The sequence below is a fragment of the Bombina bombina genome, chromosome 4 (genome assembly GCF_027579735.1).
Source record: "Bombina bombina isolate aBomBom1 chromosome 4, aBomBom1.pri, whole genome shotgun sequence".
Taxonomy (NCBI): domain Eukaryota; kingdom Metazoa; phylum Chordata; class Amphibia; order Anura; family Bombinatoridae; genus Bombina; species Bombina bombina.
In genome coordinates, this window is record NC_069502.1 from 353,623,297 (window position 1) to 353,639,766 (window position 16,470).

General features: G+C 33.5%; 1 protein-coding gene across 1 annotated transcript in view; it reads right to left on the reverse strand.

Annotated features, from left to right (window-relative positions):
* MGAM (maltase-glucoamylase) overlaps positions 1–16,470 on the reverse strand; it is a 300,259-nt gene that overhangs the window by 133,080 nt on the left and 150,709 nt on the right. The window contains exons 26-31 of the mRNA XM_053710109.1: positions 12,453–12,656; positions 9,731–9,885; positions 7,640–7,808; positions 6,704–6,800; positions 4,514–4,626; positions 4,298–4,423 (exon numbers count right to left, since the gene is read on the reverse strand). Of these exons, the coding sequence (XP_053566084.1) occupies positions 4,298–4,423; positions 4,514–4,626; positions 6,704–6,800; positions 7,640–7,808; positions 9,731–9,885; positions 12,453–12,656 (864 nt within the window). The remainder of the gene's footprint in view (positions 1–4,297; positions 4,424–4,513; positions 4,627–6,703; positions 6,801–7,639; positions 7,809–9,730; positions 9,886–12,452; positions 12,657–16,470) is intronic.

Here is a 16,470-nt window from a genome sequence, read left to right on the forward strand (position 1 = left end):
ATTCGGCTGATATTCTATAATACACAATTTAATATATCATAAAACTAAATAAAATAAAGATAAAAACAATATGAACAAAGCAATAAATTAGATTTGGAAACACAATAGTTCATGTTAGTGATTCATGGGGAAAATTCTAAAAAAAAATTATATATATATATATATATATATATATATACCCTATCCACTTCACACTCTAATAGTGTGATAGTTATACAGTATCCCACAAAAGTGAGTACATCCCTCACATTTTTGTAAATATTTTATTATATCTTTTCATGTGACAACACTGAAAAATGACACTTTGCTACAATGTAAAGTAGTGAGTGTATAGCCTGTATAACAGTGTAAATTTGCTGTCCCCTGAAAATAACTCAATACACAGCCACTAATGTCTAAACCGTTGGCAACAAAAGTGAGTACACCCCAAAGTGGAAATATCCAAATTGGGCCCAATTAGCCATTTTCCTTCTCCGGTGTCATGTGACTTGTTAGTGTTACAAGGTCTCAGGTGTGAATGGGGAGCAGGTGTGTTACATTTGGTGTTATCGCTCTCACACTCACTCATATTGGTCACTGGAAGTTCAACATGGCACCTCATGGCAAATAACTCTTTGAGGATCTGAAAAAAAGAATTGTTGCTCTACATAAAGATGGCCTAGACTATAAGAATATTGCCAAGACCCTGAAACTGAGCTGCAGCATGGTGGGCAAGACCATACAGCTGTTTCACAGGACAGATTCCACTCAGAACAGGCCTCGCCATGGTCGACCAAAGAAGTTGAGTGCACATGCTCAGCATCATATCCAGATAAGTATGAGTGATGCCAGCATTGCAGCAGAGGTTGAAGGGGTCAGCCTGTCAGTGCTCAAACTATATGCCGCACACTGCATCAAATTGCTCTGCATGGCTGTCGTCCCAGAAGGAAACCTCTTCTAAAGATGATGCACAAGTAAACCCACAAACAGTTTGCTGGGAAGACGCAGACTAAGGACATGGATTTCTGGAACCATGTCCTGTGGTCCGATGAGACCAAGATAAACTTTTTGGTTCAAATGGTATCAAGCATGTGTGGTGGCAATCAGGTGAGGAGTACAAATACAAGTGTGTCTTGACTATAGTCAAGCATGGTGGTGGGAGTGTCATGGTCTGGGCCTGCATGAGTGCTGCTGGCACTGGGGAGCTACAGTTAATTGAGGAAACCATGAATGCCAACATGTACTGTGACATACTAAAGCAGAGCATGATCCCCTCCCTTTGGAGACTGGGCCGCAAGGGAGTATTCCAACATGATAACGACCCCAAACACACCTCCAAGATGAGCATTGCATTGCTAAAGAAGCTGAGGGTGAAGGTGATGGATTGGCCAATCATGTCTTCAGACCTAAACACAATTGAGCATCTGTAAGGGCATACTCAAATGGAAGGTGGGGGAGCACAAGGTCTCTATCATCCACCAGCTCCATGGTGTTGTCAAGGAGGAGTGGAAGAGGACTTCAGTGGCAACCTGTGAAGCTCTGGTAATCTCCATGCCCAAGAGGGTTAAAGCAGTGCTGGAAAACAATGGCGGCCATACAAAATATTGACACTTTGGGCCCAATTTGGACATTTCCACTTAAGGGTGTAATCAATTTTGTGGCCAAGAGTTTAGACATTAATGGCTGTGTGTTGAGTTATTCTGAGGGGACAGCAAATTTACACTGTTATACAGGCTGTACACTCACTACTTTACATTGTAGCAAATAGTCATTTCTTCAGTGTTGTCACATAAAAAGATATAATAAAATATTTACAAAAATGTGAGGGGTATACTCAATTTTGTGAGATACTGTATAATGCAATCTAAACAGTGTTATGTTGTTATTCTGAAAGAAAACATCCTATTTTTAATTCCTAATTCAAGCCCTTTGGGGCCATAGTTTTCAATTCAATTTGGTTTCTAATTTTAAAAGGTTTTTATGTACAACTGTCCCTCTACAATTTAGTTTAACTTTTGCAATGCCCATATAGGACAAGCAATTCTCATCTGCATTATTACAGTCTCGGAAGTGTCTAGGTATAGGAAGATCTTTGTTCCTTTCTTTATCATGATTTTCTGTTGACAATATGTGCTCTCTAATTCTATTGTGTAGGGGTCTTTCATGTGCTCTCTAATTCTATAGCATAGGGGTCTTTCTGACTCCCCTACATACTGTTTCTCACATTTGCACTCTAATAGATAAACTACATTTGTGTCTGTACATATTATAATATCATAAACTTTATACTTCTTTCCGGTGATATTTGACTGGAATGTTATCTTTTTCTTAGCATGTTTGCAAGATTTGCAAGAAAGGCATGGGAATTTATTTATGGGACTATGGGGACATTCCTTTCTAAGGATAGGGTATATTTTTGTTTAGATGCACTAAGACAAACTATTGGGTTTCCCAATCTATCTAAACTATTTGTTAATCTATATATCCATATTTATTTATTTATTTATTGATGTATTCATGAATTAAATTATTCCTAATTCTCAATAACTTTTCATGTCGACTTTTAATTTTAAATTAATTTTTTATGCCAAATTATTTTTATTTTTATTTATATAAATATGTTTTTATGGTTTATTTATGCACTAATTTATTTATTAATGTTGGTAAGATATTGAATGTTCTGATTAACTGCTTGACTTAACACTGTATCAAATGTAATATGCCACATGTCTATTCAAAGGATCATTAGGTTACATATTTGATAATCTTACACTGATAAGATCTAGTAACAATAGATGACCTGTATGGAGAGAGCTTGAGAAATGCAATCCACAGAAATGCATTGCTCTATTTTGGCCCATTCAGGGCTTCCGTAGTTTGCTATCCCTCGACACAGTAGCAGCAACTTTGTACAGAGAAAGCTAGCTCAGCTGAAAATATGGGGCTCACTAAAAGGGACGAACCCAAGTGCTGTAGTATTATGGTACTGAGATTGTCTGTGTTTTATTACACGTATGAGAAAGAGATCAATAGATTATGTTAAAGAAATCTAATTTTATGAGGAAGTAAGTAAAAATATAGATAAAGGGGAATCAGTTGATGTGATATACTTGGATTTTGCAAAGGCGTTTGTTATCACGTGAGAGATTATTGTACAAAATTAAGGGACTGTAAATAGTTGAACATGTTAGCTCATAGATAAATAGCTAGATAAAAGACCGGGAGCAATAAGTAGTATTAAACAGATCATATTCAGATTAGACAAAGGTAATTAGTTTAGTCCCCCAGGGAACAGTTCTGGGCCCTGTTCTTTTTAATATTTGTATTAATGGACTTGGAGCAATGATTAAATAGCCACATCTCTATTGTTGCAGAAGATACAAAGTTGGGTACGGTCATTAGGTCAGTGCAGGATTAAATTGCTTTAAAAGTGGAACTCCACATATTAGAAGAATGGGCAGGAAAATTAGATTTAATGCTGGAAAACGCAAGGTTCCACATTTTGAAAGTAAAAATAAGCAGGCAACCACCTATTATTTAAATGGAACTAAACAGTAAAACAGAAGAGGAATGGGATTTATCACTGTAAGATCTTACCTATTGTATGGAGTGAAGTTCTGAGGACCAATCTCAAAAAAATACATTGCAGACTTAGAAAAAGTTCAGAGAAGGGCCACAAAACTAATATGTGGAATGGAGAATTGAAGCTATGAGGAGAGGTTAGCCCAACTGGGAATGTGAAAAAAGGCACTTGAGAGGTGACATGATAACTTTATATAAATTTATTATAGGCCCATATACCGAGATGGCAGAAGCTCTGTTTATTCCAAGAAAATGATTAGTCATAAGAGGTCACAATTTAAGGCTGGAAGAAAAAAGGGATTTAATCTCCAGCAATGTAAACGTTTTTTCACTGTATGAGCAATCAAATTATTACTTAAAAAGGTAGTAAATGCCAATACCTTAGATACATTTAGCAATGGTTTATATACATTTTTGGCTAGTAACAGAATTCAGGGATATGATTGTTTGTGTTAAATGGGTCACCTTTTTAATGGAGTTAATTTAAGATCAACTGGAGATTTTATTGTAAGTATATTAAGATTTGAAAAGGTTGTTCTCGATGGACTTCTGTCTTCTTTCAAATTCATCTGCAATGTAATATAGCACTCTTGCATTTTTCAATTTAAAATTCTTATTTAAAGGGCAATTATAATCATACAATTGCATGCTCTAGCTGATTAGAGAATGTAATTTTATCAGATATGTGTTAAACCCCATAAGTTTTGTAAAATAATAATTTATAAGGACAACTTACATATGGAATATTAGCAGCTTTCATGCCATCATACAAATCTGATATTTCCATATCATTTTTATATCCATAACGACATAACTGAAATCCAAGAGCCCAGTACGCTGGCATAACAGGCCTTCCAACAAGCTGTAAAAGTGTAAATAAATGTTGGTTAATATATCTTCATACTACACATACATGTATTAAAGCAAAAGTAAGAAATGTAGCATGACTTACAGATGTGTACTCCTGAACAACAAGTTCTGGTGTTGGACCCAAAACCATATAAAAATCTAAAATTCCTCCAACAGTGCGATATGTTAATGCTGGAGTTGGTTGCAATGTCAAATCTGAAAAGATAATAAGTCATATAATATATTTAAGCTGTTAAAACATATTACATAATCAGAGACTGGAAAAAACTATTGCTTAGGAAAATATGTTGGGCTCCATTTATCAAACCCCTGCTGCTACTTAACCTCTCTGCTACACTTTAGGTGGTAGACTGCAATCATCCCACCCAATTGGGAAAAATGACCGCCCCTCTTGCATTACAATGGCTGCGTGTAAGCAGGGGGCAGCATTGCACAAGCAGCGACTTGTGCAATGTTAAATGCGAGTAGAATTTTGATGCTTGTTCTCCGTCAGGCTGTGTAGACAAGGTTCATGACAGCAAACCTTTTTTTTTTCTTATATATTCTGTTGAACTAAACTAATGTATTGGAAATAATAATTATTTAGGGTGAGATTACAAATGGAGAAGTATTTAACACTCACGCACTAACTACGATAGAAGTAAGCTTTTTGCACGTGTCAGGTAGCTCTCGTATTACAAGTTGAAAGATCTTGCTCGCGTGCTAATTCTATGCGTGCAAATAGCCAGACTTAGAATATTGCAATCACATTGACATATTCCCCCATAGAACTCAATAGAGCCAAAAAAGTGGGAAAAATAACTAACACCCTACTCACGTGCAAACCCGACATGAAAATATAAATATATTACATTCCAATATACTTCACATAGAAGACTCTATTATTCTATTTATTCATAAATAAATATTTCTATATATATCTGATGGTATTTTGGTACTATATATATATACATATATATATATATATATATATATATATATATATATATACAGATATATAGGAACATCTTTTTTTTTAGAAAATAATCTGCTATGTGCAAAACATTGGAATGTGAAATAGTATAACACTTTATTAAATATGAATATTGTATAAATATGCTTTTTCATGTTTTTATCTATTTAACTGCAAATTATTCCAATGCACATATATATATATATATATATATATATAAACACTCCAATCTACAGAAATACCCTCCAACAAGTCATCCACCTGGGTGCATAAATGTAATCAATAGTCCTCCAAGCAAATGTACTCACAGGTCTTTCTTAACTGAAAAAAATAACAATTTTTATTGTAACGTTTTCGAGGAAAAACTCGAAAACGTTACAATTGCTGATGAAGGGGAGTTTTTCCTCGAAAACGTTACAATACATTTTTTTATTTTTTTCACTTAAGAAAAACCTGTGAGTGCATTTGCTTGGACTATATATATATATATATATATATATATATATATATATATATATATATATATATATATATATATATATATATATATATATATATATATAAATATAAATATGTATAAATATGTATTGGTGTGTTTATATGTGTACATATGTCTGTAAATACATATATACATATATAAATACATATATACATACATATGTACACACACCCCAACACACATACATATACATATACATATTCATATTTAGACAAGTATATGTATGTATCTGAATATTAAAGCCCTTTGTCTGCATTTTTTCCCCAACACCTGAGACCTCATATCTTTGTGCCCTTATAACTTTTGTGTGCCATATATTTTTAGCATTTTTTATTAGATAGTGCTATTATGAGTGTAACTGTACTTTTTAAAGGGATAGGAAAGTTATAAATAAACTTGCATGACTCAGATAGATCATGCACTTTTAAGACACTTTTAAATTCACTTCTATTTTTAAATGTGCTTCATTCTCTTGGTATCCCTTGTTGAAAAGAATATGCACATATCCTATACTAGTGGGAGCTTGTTACTGATTGGTGTTTGCATACATTTTTGCCAATTATTCCTCAAGATTAATTTGGTTGTGGTAATTCACTTTATCTGCCATCATCCTGAATTCCCTGTGCAATATGAATGTTTGGACAAATGTATCTTCATATTATAGATAGATTCTGAAACATTGTCAGCACATTTTTTCTCACTAAAATATGTTTTAATTAGGAATAAAAAATAAATTAATTTGTCAGATCATTATTGTTAAACCTCTCAATTCAATGGCTTGAGAAAAAGAAAGACACAAATAAAAAGCAAAAAAAGATTACCCATTGCATTGCTGTTAAGCAGTAAAACACCATGAGCACTGCCATCATTTTCCAGTCCCATATAGAATGGATGTACACCATAAGAGTTTTTGTTTAGCTGAAATAAAATAGATTTCATTGTGCATTGGGTTTAATCTGAATAATAATAAATAATGAATAATACAAAAATATCTGATTATGCAAAATGTAAAAGCAACTTCAGTTACATTCTTGTTATATTTATGACACTTATTTTAAGTTGCTTAGCTGACCTATACAAACAATATACACAGGTGCTCCATCTTCGGGGCCTATCTATCAAGCGCCAAATGGAGTTTGATGCCCCGTGTTTCTGGCGAGCTTGCAGGCTCGCCAGAAACAGCAGTTATGAAGCAGCGGTCACAAAGCAGCAGTTATGAGCAGGCAGACAGACATCGCCGCAATTTAACCCGATTGTGTACGATCGGGTTGATTGACACCTCCCTGCTGGCGGCCCATTGGCCGCGAGTCTGCAGGGGCCGCGTTGCACCAGCAGCTCTTGTGAGCTGCTGGTGCAATGCTGAATATGGAGAGCGTATTGCTCTCCGTATTCAGCAAGGTCTGGCGGACCTGATCCGCACTGTCGGATCAGGTCTGCCAGACTTTGGTAAATAGAGGCATTCTTCTCTACATGAGGGAACTAGATCAGTCATAGGATTAGTGAACAAATTCTATAAACAAGGTTTATTAAAAAAAAGTTGTTACTCTTTTTTTTCTTAAAAATAATAATAATAATAAAAATAAAAACAATTACACTGAATAACATAAATTAAATGAGTTAATCAGAGGAAAGATAGCAATAAGGCACTTATATGTGATGCAAATAGTATGGAATTGACGGGGCAGTTAAAAAATGCAGATGAGCAACATTGTGGTACATGGGTCTTAGGTTGAATGTTTTATGCAAAGTGTACTTACTAAAGGTGGTTGATCTTTTGCAAATAATCCAAAATTCTCCCAGTTTAAATCACGGCGGAATGTGTAATGCTCAGATTCACCTAGTCCATAAATATACTCTGAGGGAAGTCTGGTTGAAATCTGGATGAACAAGTCTGAGAAGGTAAATCCAGGTACTTGAGAATCCCAACTGGAAAATTCAGATCAAATAGTAAAATTATTAAAATGATATTTGATTAAATTCATAAGGGCTGTTTTTAAAGAAATGTTTTATAATGTTTTAAATTATGTACCTCAAATATAATCATAATTGTTGTGTTTTTAATGTAATGTAAACATTGTGTTTTCCCAAATTTCAGGAAAACTATTTACACTATTTTGTTTCTCTAGGCAATACATTACTGGAACCTTGCTGAACACATCTGTTGGACTACTGACAAGTGGCATATGTGTGTAGCCACCAATTGCCAGCTACTCCAGAGTCTACCTTGGTATGTTTTTCAACAAAGGATTCCAGGAGAATAAAGTAAAACATATTTTAAAAAAGTAAACTGAACGTGTCTTATAATGATATCCTCTAGCTGAACCATGAAAGTTTAATTTTGAGTTTCGTGTCCCTTTGATTCTTTCTAGTTTTTGATTATTGTAGGGATTGCCAGTATGAATATATATGTCAAAGGGCAGTGAAATGTGCTATTCCTACAGAAAGTCATATGTATTTAATCATTAGCAGTGTAATAGATCAATCAACTAAAGAATACATTTGACTGTAATATCATATCTACCATGAGCATACACACATGCGTGAAGGTTCATTTATTACATTGCCTCCTTGAAAACATGAATAAAACTAGTGTAAAATAATTGAATTTCAACTTTGTGCTGTCATTTTTTTTATCATTATACGAAACAAACTAATAAAAACACTTGTATGTATTCTAATTGGTATTTTAAGCATTATACAGTGTATGTGCATGATTTATCTCTTTAAATTTTGCTAAAAAAAAAGACCATTTTTTTTAAGTATATCAGCTCTAAACATTTCCATCTACAGCTCTAATCCGAGTGTCTCAAACATTCCAGATTCAAAGGACAGATGATACAAGCAATAATCCCCCTAGACGTAAGTCTAATTTCTTTTTGTTCTGAATTTGATTAGAAGAGAGAGCCTGACATTTTACTGAAGAATCAATTGCTTTCAAAGCACAAATGAATTTCTGAAGAAGTGCTTGAAGATATTCCCTCTGGCTTACTAACTGTACCCTAAAATAACAGACCTCTCCAAAAAGTAGTAACATAATTAATTTACTTAGGAAAAGACATTTATGTCAGAAAATACTATAAAGATTACGTTATAACCTCAGCAGGAATTAAAAGAATAAAAGAATAAAAACAAGGGTTAAAAAAAAAATATATATATATATATATATATATATATATATAAAATAAAGCAGAGAAAGCGCACTCTCACTTAAAAAACATCTACCAGTGTGCAGGCACGGTTTGATACAGAATAGATGAAACTTGCACTCACTGGATTTTTAGAAAAGGTGCTTAATTTAGCACAAAAAAAGTGACGTTTCGGGGATCAATCACCCCTTCATCAGACGATGGTCTGATGAAGGGGTGATTGATCCCCGAAACGTCACTTTTTTGTGCTAAATAAAGCACCTTTTCTAAAAATCCAGTGAGTGCAAGTTTCATATATTCTGTATATATATATATATATATATATATATATATATATATATATATTAATATATATTTATATATATATATATATATATATATATATACTGTATATATGCTCTGACATTAATTAGAACATATTAGATAAAACTATCACTACAGTAACAGTGTACTTGAAGATTTAAATATACTTTCCAAACTTTTGAAATGTTAGTTTTTAGTATTTTCTGTAATTGTATTTGACATTCATATCTTCCTTTGGCATTATTATAGGAAACATCTAACAGTCATTTTAGTATTGTTTATAATATTTAATTTTCTTGTTATCTTTCTGCCCTGGAAATAGCATAAAATACAATTACATACTTTATATTTAGTATTAGTATACTGTAATTCCTTTTATGGCCTGTTAATTTAACTTACATGACTGCTCCATTACTTTTTCGTTTGATCTGTAGTCCAAAGGGATTGTTCTTAACATTAACCTCATAAAGACGCTGTTGCTCTGTACTTGTGGGACTGCTTGGTATATTTAAAGGTACAGGAACTTCATATCTTTTATTATTGGGGTCATACATCTGTAAAAAAAATAATATATATAAATAGGCTAAAGAAGACTATTGAGCTGGTGTAATAAACAATTGGAGAAAATATATTAAGATTAGGTCTGATTTAAGGTTAAAAAAAAATTCAAATAAATACTCTACATGTATATACAAGAAATTGTTAATAAATATTAGGTGAATGTAGGTCTAGAGTACGAGTGGAGCGCTATATTTTGTGTGCGAGCAATATTGAGTTTTTGTGACTGTTTGCAAGTTTGAATTCCACCGGGATTACAAGTTGAAAGTAAAAGCAAACGCATGAGTGCAATCGTGATTTATGCTAGAATGATCACCGTGACTTCAGATTCAAAAAAGTGTCACAAAACACATAAAAAATAAATTTACACTTATAATAGTACTATCAAATAAAAATTATTAAAAATGTATTAAACATTATTAGGGATCCATAGGAACACATGTATACATATATGTTAATATATATGTATTTATTTATATACATATGTATTTATATGTGTATATATGTATTTACAGACATATATACACATATAAATACAGATATACATATGTATAAAAATACATACATATATCTTATTGCAATCCTGTCTCGTTTGCGTGAGCTGGCGGCTGTTATATTTTTTGTTCAAACAAGACTTCATTAAAGTCTTTGGGGGAATACATTCCTGCGTCCGCAACTTTGCAAAGTCTTTTTTTCTGTGCAAGGATACAACTGCAAGAGAGCAAATGTTTTACTCGCGACATGTAATACTGGGCACGCAATGGTAAAAATAGTTGAGCAAAGAAAAAGCACTTGTGGAAGCACAAATTTGAACTCCAATCATCATCTAGCCCATCATGGGGGACAGTACATTAAATTCAGAACAACCCATTGTTACAATTGCAATTTATGTGTTTTCTGTATATCTTTTTTTTTACTTCAAGATCACTTAGAAATATGCAATAGTACAGATCTTAGAGTAATGATAAAATATGGATATACAACACATTTTTATTGCATAGTATATCTCAGCAATTAAACAAAATATTGCAAAAATATCTGAATATATTATAACTCTTATAAAAGCAATTACACTGTCATTTTGATAGCAAAGTTTGAATTATTATACAGAATCTTTTGGAAGAACAATATTTCCTCTGATGAGTCCAGTTAGAAATAGATATATAAGACTTTCTATATCTTTAGATATATAAGACATTCTAAAGTGATCAATAAATTGTTGTGTAGAATATAGCAGGGTTAGGCCTTGGAAATATGGAGTATGCCCTTAGCACTTTTGAAAACCAGGTTTTCTAACATCATTTGCTCATGTGCAATCATCCAACATGAATGTTTGTGCCTTCATAGAAACCTTTTATATGATGGAAATAATGCACCTGTGCTCCCCACCATGAATAGTGTAGTGCACACGATACTACCACTTGCATGATAAATCATAACCATGAACTTAAGTGTGCTTGCATTGCACTCTAGCAGTGTTGCTTGCATTTTTGCTCTTCACTTAATCAGTCCCTTTATGTTACAATCTCAAACCCCCCAATTATTATGCTACAGGTTAAAAAGATTCCTAGGCAGTTAACCCTAGTCAAAAAGGATGATCTACCTGCTGTCATTCTGATGTAATTGATGACTCCAGACTATTTAATCAGAAGCCATTCTGAAGTATGCCCTCAGGCCAAAATATTTAAATGAGATGACTCTAGAGGCATTCACTGGCTGTTAATGCATGTGAAATAATCAGTAAGGTAATCTGCTAATCATTCTGAAGTCATCACCCAGAATGTTTTACCTTAGCTGATGACTTTACAAGCCTGATTATGTCTGATGATTTGCAAATGACTTTTAAAGTAGTTTGATGATCATCAAATGACTCCAGGATGGTCTCTAAAGTAATTATGTTTGTCTTGGGAACTTCTCCACTCATGAGTACTGGGAGTGAGGCAGCAACCAAATGGTCAAAAGAATTGCTTGTCAATTATCAGTCCAGGAAGTGTTAAGTCTGCCACTTCTGAGATGGTGTAAATGTTATGAAAAAGTGCTGCTTCTTAAATTGTGGTTGCTGACTTGCATAAGGGAGCATGAAATGCAAGGACTCCCAAAATGCATATGCAGCTTGATAAAAAGAGACCAAAGTGTTTTACTTTTCAAAAAATAAAGATAAGTTATAGAACTGTTAGCATGTGACTGTTATATAAAAGTATGTTAGAGGTATTAGTTTCCATTATTCAACCTCAATCAATAAGCCTTGTTTTAGTATTCATTTTTTATTGGGAGGAATCTATAATATGACTGTAAAAATATAATGCTTCAGAGGAGTTGTGAATATTGGTAAAATTACTTGTTCAGTTAAAAAAAACTATGTGCACTGGTCAACTATAACATATTTATAGCATATCTGTATCTTATAAAATATGTATGCAGTTTATGAATAGCTCTTTATTTGAATATTATTTCAACAATTGCAAAAAAAATTCTCTGCTATTGTCCAAGGAAAAACATTTTCAAAGACAACATATTCACATTTTTCAATAATCAGACTATTTTTGGACACATTTTATTTTACCTTAAATTGAAGCATATTGTTCTCATGATATTTTACATCCACACGAATTAAACTTATTGTACGCGAACTTCTTCCATAACGCTGCAAAACTTTTGGTTGATTTAAGTCGATAGTCATACCAAAGGGATTGCTCTGTATGTTTTGAACTGTATAGCCAAAATCACTTGGATAAAAGCAATATGGTGCTTTAGGACCTTCCGAAACCTGAAACAGTATTTAGATTAAATTTTTTACATGTAGAGCAGAGCATCTTTTAGATTTATCATGATGTAAGAAATTAACTTTTTGCTCTTAAAATAGTTACTATCCTAATTTTCATTTCACATTCAGAAAATAATCTCAAAATCTTAGGCAACTAGTCACATTTATAATGCAAAAATCAGAGCCATGATATATTTTTTTTTAAATAAAGACAATTGTTGTCTTATACTTTCAGCAGTTTGGTACTTTTATTGACTTATCTTTAGTTCAATACTATAATTGTTTAGTGCTATCTCTTACACATAGGATAACATAGCTGTCAACAATAATTACAAATCACCGTAATAAGTATTTAAATTTCTCTTCTACAAAACACAAATCTGAACAGAGAAAAAAGCTTTCACTGCATCTCACAGCTGAGTATGGATGGGCAAATGTTGCTCGTTGTATATTTGACTTATAAAATGAACGCCCTCTTGGCCCTCAGTCTGCCATTCAAATGTTTTTAGTTCAAATGTTACCATCTGAATATCAAGCTTTAACATTCAAATATTACATTTTAGCGTTAATTCCTGTAGAAATAATACACTTAAAGGGGCAGTATTTTCAAAATTAAACTTTCATGATTCAGATAGGGCATGCGATTTTAAATAATTTTCCAGTTTACTTTTATCATCAAATTTGCTTTTTTTCTCTTTGTATTCTTTGCTTAAAGCTAAACCTAGGTACGCTCAAACTGATTTCTTGACTGTTAAAAACTGCCTGTTATCTCAGTGCATTTTGACAGTTGTTCAGAGTTAGATAGTACTAGTTCATGTGTGCCATAAATATAACATTGTGCTCACTCCTGTGGAGTTATTTAAGAGTCAGAACTGATCAGCTAAAATGCAAGTCTGTCAAAATAACTGAAATAAGGGGGCAGTCTGCAGAGGCTTAGATACAAGGTAATCACACAGGTAGAAAGTGTATTAATATAACAGTGTTGATTATGCAAAACTTGGGCATGGGTAATAAAGGGATCATCTATATTTTAAAACATTTAAAATTCTGGAGTAGGCTGTCCCTTTAAGTATATGATAATCAGAAATTGAATGCTGATTAACTGTATGAATTTTAACTGTTTTATCTGAATTTGTGTGTGTGTGTGTGCATATGTGTGTGTGTTTGTGCGTGTGATGTATGCTTGTGTGTGCAAACAAAGATTGAATTTTCAATAAACATTCATATTTCTTTTAAATCAAGCGAATGTAACAAACATTCATTATTTATAAAAGAGGTGGTGCCAAATCATTTGCAGATGAGGTGCTTAAAATTCTGTAATCAAAGAGTGATATAACTATACCTATGTTACCTTTATTTAAGAACATATTGCAAAATGATCTTAAAGGGCCATAATAGTTGAAATAATGCATGCTCTAATTTGATCCAATCGACAGCGTTAGATCCACATCTGAGTCGCGTGACTAGCGCTGCTGATTGGATCAGTGGCGGGATTTGCTCAGGACCCGTAGTGCTTCATGGGTCCTGAGCAGTACTTCTACTGTAATAGCAAATGATGTATATTCAGATACAAATGATACAGCAGTATAAATGCTCATTTATTTATAGGAGAAAATCCTCATATGTAGTGTCAGAAATGGCCAAGTTTTAAAAAACTTAAAAATAAAAACTAGGGCTATTTATCACAAGCTTATTATTATTATTATTATTATTATTTTAAGAAATTAATTTTAAAATGTCAGTTTCTTGATAATAGTGAGAAAAATGCTCTCTGAAACAGACTATTTATGTTATAAAAGAATTACTAAAATTCCTGATAAAAACAAAATTAGTTTATAAACATGCAACATATACTGGTCAGAAGCATCCAAAGGGTTGCATAGTTCAGGCATCAGTGAACATGTGAAAAATGCTTCTGCTCATGTCAACAGTGATGTGATGGGTTTGAATACTGAATCATTTTGAAAACATCTGTCTAGATATAATAATACTTTATATGTTTTGAAAGAAAAAAGATATTGACTATAAAAGTTTTTTTTTTCTTAATTCATTGAAAAAAAAAATGTAATAGCTGTTTACAATATATATATAGTGCTGATCTAAAATTGTCTTCTGTTTATTGTAGTTGATTATAAAATGATGTGACACTGCATTAAGGATGAAAATTTAAACACAATGATGAGTGACATGACTCCCTAAGAGCTTCCTCTGTGAAAATAATTTGCTATATTTTTAACCTCTGTAACAGAATTGTACTCATTAACTCTTTGGCTCCCAAAGGGAAGACTTTTACATGGCACTATCATTTATTGGCTGCAAAGTAAAAGTAAAAAAATAATATTCACTGATAAAAATCTCTCAAGTTTAATTGTATCCCTAGGAACTAATTTACTATCACATGGAATGTTTAAACAAGGAGCTAATTTACTAACACATGGAGTGTTTATTCTGAAATAGGAGGTTCTACATGTTTAGCATTAAAGGGACAGTTCACCCAAAAACTTTCTCCCCTTTAAATTATTCCCAATGATCCTTTTTACCTGCTAGAGTGTATTAAATTGGTTGCAAGTGGCTCCTTTACTCCTATTTCAGCATTTGAAATAGCTGATTTAGCTTGTGGTTTCCCAACCTATACTGAAAGTTTTGATACTGGCGTATACGCTATTGACAAGCCTAAGTAAACACAGCCAGCAGAAGAGATTACACCCTCAGTGGGGGGCATGATAGTTAAGTAATAAAATGATAATTTTCCATTGTTCTCTCTATGTATTGAGCTTTGGTTCTCCAGACAAATATAAGATAAGGAAGCAAGCCTGTGTACATAAAAGTGATAACATAATGAGATCTGATATTACCTGAAGCTCAACCCATTGTAATAGGCTGTGGTTTAAAAGCACAAAACCAGCTACTTCATATACACAAATAAACCCGAAAATGCAATTTCTCAAATATTTTATACTCTGCAGTTGGTATAACAAGTCATTTAAAATACATTTATGGAAAAACAATTTTACAGTGCACTGTCCCTTTAAGCTATTGTGGATGAAGGGGGTACTAGGAGACAGCATTAACTACTTTTATCTATGTATACTTCTGGGGGTCGATCCGATATAAAGCGTCGCCCGCAAAAGCCGGCGACGCCAATATTTACGCTGATTTGGTATCCTATATACGGCGTAACCTAGAAGTTACGCGCGTATATTTCTGCCGTCGCCCGTAGTTTTTTGGGCCATAGGCAGGTATACCAAACCAGCGCAGTTTGGTATCCAATATGCAGCGTAAGGACTTACGTGGCGAAAATGGAGAAAACTTACTCCATTTTCACCTCGCCACAAAAAGCAGCCGTAAGAAGCCTTACGCTGACTATTGGAGCCCCGTAACTCCCTAAACTGGCTGCTAAAATAAACCTAACACCTAACGCATGCGCAATGTCTATCTCCCTGTCAACCGCGATCTGCTAAAATAAACCTAACACCTAACGCATGTGCAATGTCTATCTCCCTGTCAACCGCGATCCCCCCCCCCCCCCGAAATCCCTAATAAAGTTATTACCCCCTAAACCGCCGCTCCCGGACCCCGCCGCCATCTACATAAACTAACCCCCTACTGTGAGCCTCTAAAACCGCCGCCATCTACCTTATCTATCCCCTAATCTGACCCCTTACACCGCCGCCACCTATATAAAAATTATTAACCCCTAATGTAAGCCCCTTACACCGCCGCCATCTCTATTAAAATGATTAACCCCTAATTTAATCTACCTACCCCGCCGCCAGCTATATTATCTATATTAACCCTAAGTATATTATAGTTAATA